At 37.1% G+C, this 12,323-nt stretch overlaps 1 protein-coding gene across 2 annotated transcripts in view; it reads right to left on the reverse strand.

Moving 5' to 3' along the window:
* The window catches only part of UBAC2 (UBA domain containing 2), a 232,260-nt gene that overhangs the window by 190,810 nt on the left and 29,127 nt on the right, over positions 1 to 12,323 (reverse strand). For both annotated transcript variants that reach the window (XM_024578931.4, XM_045186728.3), the window contains exons 2-4: positions 6,031 to 6,155; positions 3,197 to 3,316; positions 1,821 to 1,930 (exon numbers count right to left, since the gene is read on the reverse strand). In XM_024578931.4, the coding sequence (XP_024434699.1) occupies positions 1,821 to 1,930; positions 3,197 to 3,316; positions 6,031 to 6,155 (355 nt within the window). The remainder of the gene's footprint in view (positions 1 to 1,820; positions 1,931 to 3,196; positions 3,317 to 6,030; positions 6,156 to 12,323) is intronic.

Here is a 12,323-nt window from a genome sequence, read left to right on the forward strand (position 1 = left end):
AGGAAGATCAAAACTATGAACAGCAAACTGACAACAAACTCACAACTATCGAGAACTGAACCTAAAAAAACAAAAACAAACTAAGCAAACAGCTAGAACAGGAACAGAATCACAGAAATTGAGATCGCATGGAGGGTTATCAGCAGGGGGAGAATGGGGGAAAAGGTACAGGGAATAAGAATCATAGATGGTAGATACAATATAGACAGGGGGAGGGTAAGAATAGTATAGGAAATGTAGAAGCCAAAGAACTTATATGCATGACCCATGGACATGAACTATAGGGGGGGGAATGTGGGAGGGAGGGGGTGGGCAGGACAGAGTGAAGGGGGGGAAATGGGACAACTGTAATAGCATAATCTATAAATATATTTAAAAAAATAATAAGTATAGATATTCCCAGCTACAAAACTGAATCAATCCTTCTCATATGTACCAGTAAACAGGATTCTATAAAAAATAAGTCATTCCACTCTTTGTGCAATAGAAAAAAAGATCATCAAAAAAAGGGACAATGTAAATAAGAATTAAAAGCTATGTTACTACCCATGCCCAAAATTCAAACTCAGATGTAACACATGTACTGTATACTGAGTATACATACATACATACTGAGTATACTGAGTATATATACTGAGTTCAGTAGGCTTTATAGAGAACTAAAAAGAACTGGCCTGGATGAGAAATGTTTGCGAAAAACCCATGATTTAGTAAAGCTGCTGCTTTCCTGAATCAACATGAAATCACTCCTGATGACTACTCTATGTTTCACAGTAGCAGAATAGCCAACTTAAAATTCTCAGTCTCATTACAATTACAACCTATGGAACTCAGCAAAAAGTTCACGATAATTGTAACAGAACTTTGTCTCTATTCAATTATTATTCAGAATCATACATTATTAAAATAGGTAAAGGTCAACACTCTTGCCAACTATAATGAATTAAATCTCATAAAGGACAGCTATGATATAAATATTAACAATGTAATTATGAACACTATTAGATTACTAACTATATTTTTAATAGAGATCCAAAGTGAATTGATTCAAGATACATGCAATTGTCTAATAGTTCTCAAAAACACAAATTCAAAATTAAAGTAAGGATGAAATTAGTACACACAGAATTTTATATATCTGGAATCTTACTTTCAAAATATCTCTCAAACACAGTCTCCAATACTTAATTCAGAGATACTTTAAGGTCACTTATGCATGCTAACAACTCTGCTCCTAGGTACCAGATATTTCATAAACTAATACATGGTGTATTGTTTTGTTTGTTTGTTTGTTTCAAAGAAGATCAACACAATGTGAAAGCACATACACTCTGAGTTAGGTTGGCCCTTGTGGGTTGGCTAAAATGTTGTAAGCTATATACTGACCTCATTTTATCTTTGGTGCAAGTATAGAAACAATATCAATTTTTAAAAACATCATTCTTCAGAAACTTAACATCAAATACATTTTTTCCTAATACAATCTAATTAAACTTTGTATTTTTGCATTCGATTCACAAAATTACAAAGACAAAATTTCACTATAAAATAAACACATAAAATTAATTGCATCTTCAGAACAAGAAGTGAAAATTCATTAAAAATTCTCTAAAATATAGGACTTCGAAGCTGAAAAAAAGAATCAGTGTAAAATACAGTTTCAAAAACATAATGAAAATGTAAGTGTACAATAAAATTTTACACATAAAATCAATTTTACTGTATCTAAAAGTTTAAAATATTCTTTTACTGATTTACAGTAACACTTTAAATCAGATTTAATTAGTTATAAATTAAGCTAATCTTTGAGAGCTACTTACAATCCAGAAGGCAAATTCCTGGATGCAGAGATACCAAAGCAATACCACACAGTTTCAACAAGGATGAAGTCGATCAAGGCTGACAAAACCCAGGAACCCAGCAAAAAGGACTAAAAATAAAACAAAACATTATACCGAGGAGTCTAAAAATAAACCAACATTTACTTAATTAGAGCCAATGTGGGTGTGTACATACGTATATGTGTATCTATACACACACATACAAAGGCCTGTCCGAAAAAAGTCCAGCCATTTTTAATTTAACAAGAACAGTTTGTGTAACATCAATATAACTTGGCAGCCAAGGCGAGTAGACTGGACTGTGCATGTGTGAACAATGATGACTTCACTGTACTAGTCAGTGGGGGCGATAGATGCCATTGAGTGAGCATGCGTACTGTGTGGCTGTCATATTCAAAATGACTGAGCGAGTAGAGCAATAAATATGCATTAAATTTTGCATTAAGCTCAAACATTCCTCCACAGAAACTACTTGGATGATTCAGAACACTGCAGCTACGGGCAACTGGTGATTGGCAGGTTCATTGCAACAATGCTTCCACTCTTGTATCACATCTCCTACAGAGTTTTTTGGCAAAACATCAAATCACCCAGGTGACTCAGGCTCCCTACAACCCAGATTTGGTGCCCTGTGACTTCCAGCTTTTCTCAAAACTGAAATCACCCTTGAAAGGGAAGAATTTCAGACCATCAAGGAGCTTCAGGAAAATATGATGGGGCAACTGATGGCAACTGGGAGAACTGTATGAAGTCCCAAGGTGCCTACTTTGAAGGGGACTGAGGTGTCATTGTCCCATGTACAATGTTTCTTGTATCTTGTTCAATAAATATCTCTATTTTTCATATTGCATGATCAGATACTTTTTGGATAGACCTCTCGTGTATGTGTATGTGTGTGTGTGTCAATATACATGTATATTTGTCTTTATTAGAATAGACTTTTCAAAATGAGAGAATAAAACTACAATGGTCAAATATATTAACTTCCATAATTTCTAAGTACATTGAAAAAAAAGATATTTAAAGCAAAATTTATTTTTAACAAGTAACACACAAACCATTAAGCAAAACAAGTGATTTGAATTTTATTAAAGTCAAAATCCTAATTAAAATTGTCATTACCCACTTATTCCTGCCATTATCTATCATCATCATCATCATCATTATTTTATTATGCCAGTGGCTTAAATTTAAAATTTCTTTTTGGTTAATGTCTATGTTTCAATTCAGAGAGAGGATCATGTAATTAAAAGATAATTGTTAATAATAACAAAATAAAACTATTGAAATATAATAAAAACAAAAATGTTTTTATTATAACCTGATAGCAAAGGGAAAAATACATAAAAACTTACTGCAAATTTTCTGCTTCCAAATCTTCTTTCAAATATCCTAAAATTATAAATAAGCAGACTACTGCAGAAAGTATCTTTCAAATCAAGGCAAATTATTCTTCCACATATCAGCCTCCAAATCTAGATGGGAATTTTAGAAAGAACAATAAATAAGAGGAAGATTTGTTCAGGTTGCTTCCTTAGCAAAGTTATTGCCTTTACTTTATACTGCTTACTTTTTATACTCTAATGTAAGCAAAATAATGATGCATACCAAAAACGAAAACTACATATGTATTTTCCCTAAGAAATGAGCTCAACTCTCTCATACTAAAATTTTTTTCCATATAATGTATTCTCATTAAGACAACCAAAAATTTACTGTAAAAAATTTTAAGACTATGTTTAGTACGATTAAAATATCATATATATGAACCGAAATGAAAGAGTAACAGGTATTTGACTTTTTTAATATACTTTATTGATTATGCTATTACAGTTGTCCCAATTTTTTCCCCTTTGCTTCCCACCCCGCCAGGTATGCCCATTCCCTTCAGCAATCCCCCCTTAGTTCATGTCCATGTGTTATGCATATATGTTCTTTGGTTACTCCATGTCCTATACTGTTCTTAACATCCCCCTTTCTATTTTGTACCTACCAATTTGTACTTCTTAATCCCTGAACCTTTACCCCCTCTTCCCCCTCCCAGCCGATAACCTTCCAAATGATAGGCATATCTATGATTCTCTTCCTGTTCTGCTTGCTTGCTTGCTTTGTTTTTTAGATTCAATTGTTGATAATTGTGAATTTATTACCATTTTAATGTTCATAGTTTTGATCTTTTTCTTTCTAGTATAATTCCCTTTAATATTTCATATTATAAGGGCTTGGCGATGATGAACTCCTTTAGTTTTATCTTGTCTGGGAAGCACCTTATCTGCCCTTCAATTCTAAATGATAGCTTTGCTGGATATAGTAATCTAGGTACAGGTCCTTGCTTTTCATCACTTTGACTACTTCTTGCCAGTCCCGTTAGCCTCTCTCAAAAGTTTCTTTTGAGAAATTATCTGACAGTCTTAATGGGAACTTCTCTGTAGGTAACTATCTGCTTTTCTCTTGCTGCTTTTAAGATTTTCTCTGTATCTTTAACATTTGGCATTTTAATTATGATGTGTCTTGGTGTGGTCCTCTTTGGGTCCAATTTGTTTGGAACTCTCTGTGCTTCCTGGAATTGTATGTCTATTTCATTCAACAAATTAGGGAAGTTTTCATTCATTATTTTTTCAAATTAGTTTTCAATTTCTTGCTCTTCCTCTTCTCCTTCTGGAACCTGTATGATTCAGATGTTGGCAGGTTTGACAATGTTCCAGAGGCTCCTTAGCCTATCCTTGGTTTTTTGACTTTTTTTTTTTTTCTTGTTGGTCTGGTTGAATGTTGATTTCTTCCTTATGTTCCAAATCATGATTTGAATCCTAGCTTCATCCCCTCCACTATTGGTTCCTTGTAGATTTTTCTTTATTTCAGTTCATATAACCTTCTGCCTGGGTCTTTTTTTATGCTGCTGCAGTATCCAGGGATTTCTCTGAGCATCCTGATAACCAGTGTTTTGAATTCTGCATCTGATAGGCTCCATTTTGTTTAGTTCTTTTTCTGAAGTTTTGTTCTTTCATTTGGGCCATATTTATTTGTCTCCTCAATTTGGCAGCCTCCCTGTGTTTGTTTCTATGTATTAGGTAGAGCTGCTTTGACTCCCTGTCTTAATAGTGTGGCCTATTGTAGAAAAGCATATGTGTAAGTTGTATGTGGCAGAGCCTTTGGTAATTGCCAAGGCAGGGCAACCCATGTCATTGCTCTGGGCTCTGTGTGGGGGAGGGCTTGGAGAAGTGACAATGCCACTGCCTGGCCTTTGGAGTTCTGCCTAGGAGGAAGCTGTCTCCCAGCACTTGCCCTGTTGCCAGTCACTTCAATTTATCCCCATATGCCACTGATGCACTGTTGACATGCCTTAAGTGTCAAAATTTGGGAGATTACACGCTTGCGAAATAATGACCTTCACCAGCTGTCTCTCCTGTCCTCATTCAGTCTAACCTTGCACTAGCTTCCAACCATGTCTTCTATACAGTACACCTAAGGGCTGAAGTTTATATTGCTTCAAGAAGTAAAATGCCCTTCTTCCTCTACTGCTAATAAATTATCATCCCTTCCTTCATATCAAATGGAAAATTCATATCGCTATGACTCTCCAGGGCTATCCCATCCTATACTTGTCCCTATTTCATTGATCACTAATGTATACTTGTGTGTTATGATGGATTATTGTACTTAAAATGGGTAATTAAGTATTTAGTAAAGAGGTAGCAGGTTTGCACTAACACTCCAACTCACAGGAGCAAAAACCCAACAGAAAAGTCCTCCTTGGATTAACCACCACTGTAAAAGTAATTCATAGATTCACAGTCTGTTAGAGCTGAAAGAGCTCAGATCATCCAATCAATATTCAAATTGATACACATTTCTGAAAATGTTAAGTATGATACTAATCATTAAAAACAGATTTAACATTGTTTTAATTCTCTTAAATTATAAATTGCATTTCCAAGCATAAAAAGTGAAACTGAAAAGAGGTAGTGCTGAGTACTGCAATTGCTTTGTTATGATCTGCTTTGCTGAAGATATCAGTAAATAAAACTAGAGAACTTACTTGTTAATAGAAAATTAACTTGTTAATAGAATAGTATTAGTATTTCTTACAAATTTAGGGGCTTTGAGGGACTAAGAATAGCAGAAAGAAAAGGCAAATCAAGGGGAAAAATCTGCCTTCTCTCCTCCCAAAGACCAATGAAGCAGAGCTCACCTGGAAGTCATCCTTGACTGCTTGGAGGTCATACAGGAAGAACCTCTGACAGTGCGGCAGAAGGACCAGCAAAAGAGACAGGACACTGGGGACCAATAAAAGACTCTTAGACAGAGGTGCCTTGTCTGGAAGGAAAAAGAAAACCACTTTGAGAATGATTGTTCCTAAGATTTAAAAACCCACACGAGTGAAAAACAAGAGAATTCATTTTTTTTAAATTAAAATGAAGACAAACTTTACAGAATCTGGAATTTAGTTCTCATTAACATATTTCAAAACATCTACACTTGGAAAACAAGTGGAATTTACTGGCAGGGGCTTCACTGTCAGTTGATTCTCCTATGAGACTAAACCAAGTTTACAGACAGTAACTTCCATAAAATACCTTTCAGAAAATGGTCATCAAAGTGTAAAAGAAATAGAAGAGTATGCTTTCTATCAAACTGACCAGTTAGCTCTTTAGCATGTGTAGGATTCACACATATATATACACACACAAAAATTCAAAAGTAGTTAAAAGTGCTAACATTACTGACTACCGTGGCCTACTGAGATTTTCCACCATAAATATGACTGGAGCCCAAGTTGCCTTTCCATTTAGAGCATTGTCTAAATATTATGCACCCTTCAAATTAGAGCTACATTTCCACTTCCTTCCATCTGTCTCAATGAAGCATTTTAGCTCAAGGGGCTTTTCCCCCACTCTGTACCCTTGTTTCCAGGCACTACTTTAATACTCAGGGTTTTGTACCTGTTTTGACCTCCCAATTACATTAAAGATTCCTGAATTGTCAATAAAGTCTAGCACACCCACTTGCACTTATGAAATGTTCAGATCATCAACAGGAAAAACCATAGAATAGTATCACTGATGGACACACTCTCAGCTCATGTTAGGTACCTTTTTATAGAGGTGGCTATGTGGTTACTGAGCTTGTTTAAGTATGTGAAAATAGCCCAACTATTTCCTCTCTGGTAAGGACTTGCAACATCTAAATTATCACCATAAGTGGATGTAAACTGTCTTCATGACTGAGACACAATCAAGGTCCCAAAGAATCCAGAAGTTAACAGAGCTCCCCACTGCCTCAGTAAGTATAGAAGAAACAATAAATGTACCTTAAAACTATAGCAGAGCACTATGGCTATGAACTTAACCAACCTACATTCTACATTAAGCAATTTAATCCTCAGTTTTCCTCACCTGTAAAATGAAGACAAGCTACCTCAAAAGTGTTATAAGAGGTAAACAAAATAAAGAATGACTATAGGGAAAACTGCTTATATCACCACAATCACCCCACCCCAGGAGAATGGGCTTCTTGTAAAGACAAGCTCCTCCACTATTCTGACAGAACCAAAGATGGAGCAGGGGTGATGTAGGAGCAGCTAGGATCATGTTTCCTTCTTCAACTTGGGCCCCAACTATCCTTGTGAAATGGGCTCCATCATTCACTGCTGCCTCTTCCAGATCAGCTCCTGAGTAACTCAACATTACTGGAGAAAATCACATAGCTGAGCTACAAGATTTTATAGTAGGTACACAGTCTCAAATCTCAAACTGACACTCTCCACTGACCAGCAGTTCTACTGCTTTTCTCTACTAAGTACTCTCCAACTTATCTCATACCATCTCATCCCCTCTCCTCAAACCTCCCTGCTCCACACTCCCAACTTGGCTTGGATGTCACCAAATGAATAAATGAATGGTTTGCTTGAGTATTCTCAACATTCTTTAAAATTAATAAGCTATACCTGACCACGCATTATCCTAGGCCTTGGGGTACAGCAGTAAGTGATAGACAAAGTCCCTCCCCTTTTGTAGTGCTTACAGTTTAGACAGGAGAGAAAATACACAAAGTAAGGTGAATATGTATTATGTCAGATGGAAATAAATAATACAGAAAAATTAAGTGGGGTAAAGAGTGTGTCACCTATCATAGATTTCCTGGTCTCTTTCAAGATAAATGGTAGGACTGCTGTATACCCATTCTCCATCCCTAACTGAACTTAGGCATGGCAACATAAATCACTTTGACCAAGTCAATGTAATAGACACTATTTCCAGGCAGATACTCGAAGAGCGAGTGAATGGTCTTTCCCTCTGCCAATGCTCAAGATGGTGGCCACACTATCAGCCAGATCCTGGAGTTAAAGATGGTATGAAGCAGACCTCCCAGGTGACTTGCAACGGAGGGATACCATCAGTGAGAGACAAACCGCTTCTATTTTGGAGTTCTTTGCTATTGCAGCATAACCTACCTTATCCTGGTTTAGTGGAAAACATAGTACTAGCAGGAAAGAAAAGTGCTATTTTACATAGGGTGGTTTGAAGGCCCTTCTAATAATGTGAAACTTGAGTGTAGTCCTAAAGAAGAAAGTCTGGCAGATATCTGCAGGAACAGTAATCCTGGCAGAAGAAATAGCAAATACAAATGCTTTGAGACAAGAAAATACTCAACATGATTAAAAAAATAGTAAGGCCACAAGGCAACTTTCAGCACAAGGCAGACAGGTAGGATATAAGGTAAAAAGGTAGGGGAGCAAATACAGTAGAGCCCCATAGGCCTTCAAAAGGACTTGAACATTTCTTCTGAGAATGATGGTATGCTTTTGAGGGGTTTAAGTAGAAGTATCACATGATCAGCCATATTTTCAAAGGATTACTTTGGTTGCTAAATTGAGAAGAGATCACTGGAAAGTGAGTGTAGAAGAAGGGAGACAAGTAAGGTGGCTATTGTGATAACCCAGGCAAGACATGATGATGGTCTGGACCAAAGTGGTTTAAGTATGGATGGTCAGAGTTGGGAGATGTTTGGAGGGTATAGCAGGCAGGATCTGCTGGCTGACTGGGTATAGAATATGAACAAATGGAGAAGTCAAGGATGACTCCATAGTTTTTTGTCAAGCAACTGGAATAACTGTTGCCAGTTACTAAGATGGGCCTGACCTCCAAAAGAAAATTCTGTTTTTTTAATCCCCCCCATATCTATTCACTCTAAAAAAGAAAGTTAATTCTGACACATGCTATATGATTAAATATTTTGGACATCATGCTGGGGGAAATAAGCCAGACACAAACAGATAAATACTGTAGGAGTACACTTCTATGATGTACTTAAGTAGTCAAATTCATAGAGAAAGGAAGTAGAATGTGGTTGCCAGAGGCTAGGGGAGGGGAGAATGAGGAGTTGTTTAATTGGTAAAAGTTTCAGTATTGCAAGATGAAAAGAATTCTAGAAGTAGATGCACAACAATGTGAATGTACTTAATGCCACTAAATGACACACTTACAAATAGTTAAGATGGTAAAAATTTGTTATGTATATTTTACAATAATTAAAAACTAAGACTAAAAATAAATAAAATCCTTACTGAATAATATCTGGCCCTATTTATATATTTTAATTGTATCCAGGACTAAACAAACGCCCCAAAATATAGATCTGATAACTTAAATCAGATAATTCTGCCATTAAGTAAAGTACTTCTCAAGATGAGCAAAAATCAGATCCCAAAAACCTACTGTACATTGATAGAACTGAATAAAGAAATACATAAGCCCACAATATAGTTGGAGACTTCAGCACTCCTCTTTCAGTAGTCAATAATATAAGTAAATAGAAAATCAGTGTTGTGGACTGAAGTGTGTTCCCACCAAAATTCATAAACTGAAGCATTAACCTCCAATATGACTATATTTGGAGATAAGTCATTTAAGAGGTAATTAAGGTTAAATGAGATTAATAAAAGTGGGGCCTTAATCCACACATACAGAGGAAAGACCGTGAAAATACACAGGGGGAAAATGGCTATCTACAACACCAGGAGAGAGGACAAAACAAACTTGCCAACACCTTGACCTTGAATTTCCAGCCTCCAGACCTGTGAGAAAATAAATTTCTGTTGTTTAAGCCATCCCATCTGTAATATATTGTCATGGCAATCCGTAAGAATACAGAAGACTTGAAAGAACAATATCAATCAATTTGACCTGATTGATATTTATAGAGCACTCCACTCAGCAACAGCAAATTACACAGTTTTTCAAGTGCTTATGGAACATTCCCCATAGTAGACTATATTCTGAGCCATAAAACACACTTCAGTAAATTTTAAAAAATTAAAATCATACAAAATATGTCCCTGACTACAACAAAATTAAACTAGAAATCAACAACAAAAAGATGGATGAAAAAAATCCCCCAAATAGTTGTAGCCAAGATGCAGACATAGGTAGATATGCTTCGCTTCCTCACACAACCAAAGAAAAACAAGCAATTTAAAAACAAAAAACAACCATAACTGCCAGAAAATCAAACTACATGGAAGTCAGACAACCAAGGAGTTAAAGAAACATTCATCCAGACTAATAGGATGGGCAGAGACAGGAAGCTGGGGTAGCAAGGACCCAAAACAAAGTGGCAGCTGGCAGACAGGGGTGGGCCAGAGAACAGCTCGTGGACCCACACTGGCATGCAGATAAGCTGGGAGGAACAACTCCGGAGTGAGACAGATCACACAATCCAGGGTTCCAGCGTGGGGAAATAAAGCCTCAAAAACTCTGGCTATAAAAATCTGTGGGGGTTCCAGCCAAGACGGTAAGTAGAAACCCTCTGCTTCCTCACATGACCAAAAGGAGGATAACAACCAATCTAAAATCAATAAAAAACCAGAAGTGCCAGAAAATCAAACTGCATGGAACTCTGACAACCAAGGTATTAAAGAAACAGTCAACCAGAACAACCAGACGGGTAAGAAGGGTGGACTGACAGAACCTGCAGCAAGGTGGTGGACCCGTGCAGGCAGGGCTAGCTGAATGGGAAACTGAGACACAGAGTTGACTGTGTACTACAGTGGTTGCTGCAGTAGGAGAAACTCCCAGTCTCACATGGTAGTTCGTTGGAAAGTTGGGCTAGAGGTGAGCAAGGGAGGTGCACTGTTCCCTCTCTGGCCCCTCCCCCACAGAAAGCTCTGCAGTGGAGGAAGGAGGGTTGCCCTGCCCTGGTGAATACCTAAGGCCCTGCCCCCTTACAACTTAACAGGCACCCCGAGAAAAGAAATAGGGTCCAAATGAAAGAACAGAACAAAACTTCAGAAAGAGAGCTAAGCAATGAGGAGATAGTCAACCTATCTGATGGAGAATTTAAAACCCTGGTAATCAAAATGCTCACAGACTGATTGACTTGTTCGAAAAATGAAAAAACAAATGAAAGATACCCAAAATGAAATAAAGCAAAACATTCAGGGAACCAACAGTGACAGGAAGGAAACCAGGACTCAAATCAACAATTTGGAACGGAAGGAAGAAATAAACATCCGACGAGAACAGGATGAAGAAACAAGAGTTCAAAAAAATGAAGAGAGACTTAGGAACCTCTGGGACAACTTGAAACATTCCAATATCTGAATTATAGGCGTGCCAGAAGGAGAACAGCAGCAAAAAATTGAAAACTTATTTGAAAACATAATGAAGGAAAACTTCCCCAATCTGGCAAAGGAAATAGACTTTCAGGAAGTCGAGGAAGCCCAAAGAGTCCCAAAGAAGTTGGACCCAAAGAGGAACACACCAAGGCACATCATTATTAACTTACCCAAGACTAGACAGAGAGAATCTTAAAAGCAGTGAGAGAAAAGGAGACAGTTACCTACAAAGGAGTGCTCATAAGACTATCAGCTGATTACTCAAAAGAAACCTTGTAGGCAAGAAGGGGCTGGAAAGAAGTATTCAAAGTCTGAAAGGCAAGGACCTACATCCAAGATTACTCTGTCCAGCAAAGCTATCATTTAGAATGGAAGGGCAGATAAAGTGCTTCCCAGATAAGGTCAAGTTCAAGGAGTTCATTATCACCAAGCCCTTATTATATGAAATATTAACGGGACTTATCTAAGAAAAAGATCAAAACTATGAACAGTAAAATGACAACAAATTCACAACTATCAACAACTGAACCTAAAAAAACAAAACAAACTAAGCAAACAACTGGAACAGGAACAGAATTACAGAAATGGAGATCACAGGGAAGGTTATTGGCAGGGCGCAGGAGGGGGAGAATGGGGGTAAAAGGTACAGGGAATAAGAGACATAAATGATAGGCACAAACTATAGACAGGGGGAGGTTGAGAATAGTATAGGAAATGGAGAAGCCAAAGAATTTACACATACGACCCATGGACATGAACTAACATGGGGGAATGCTGGAGGGAGGGGCAGTGAAGGGTGGGGAGGGATAAAGGGGAGAAAAAAATGGGACAACTGTAGGGAAGTATATAAAATCAATAAAATATATTGA

Source organism: Desmodus rotundus, chromosome 13, assembly GCF_022682495.2.
Source record: "Desmodus rotundus isolate HL8 chromosome 13, HLdesRot8A.1, whole genome shotgun sequence".
Classification (NCBI taxonomy): Eukaryota; Metazoa; Chordata; class Mammalia; order Chiroptera; family Phyllostomidae; genus Desmodus; species Desmodus rotundus.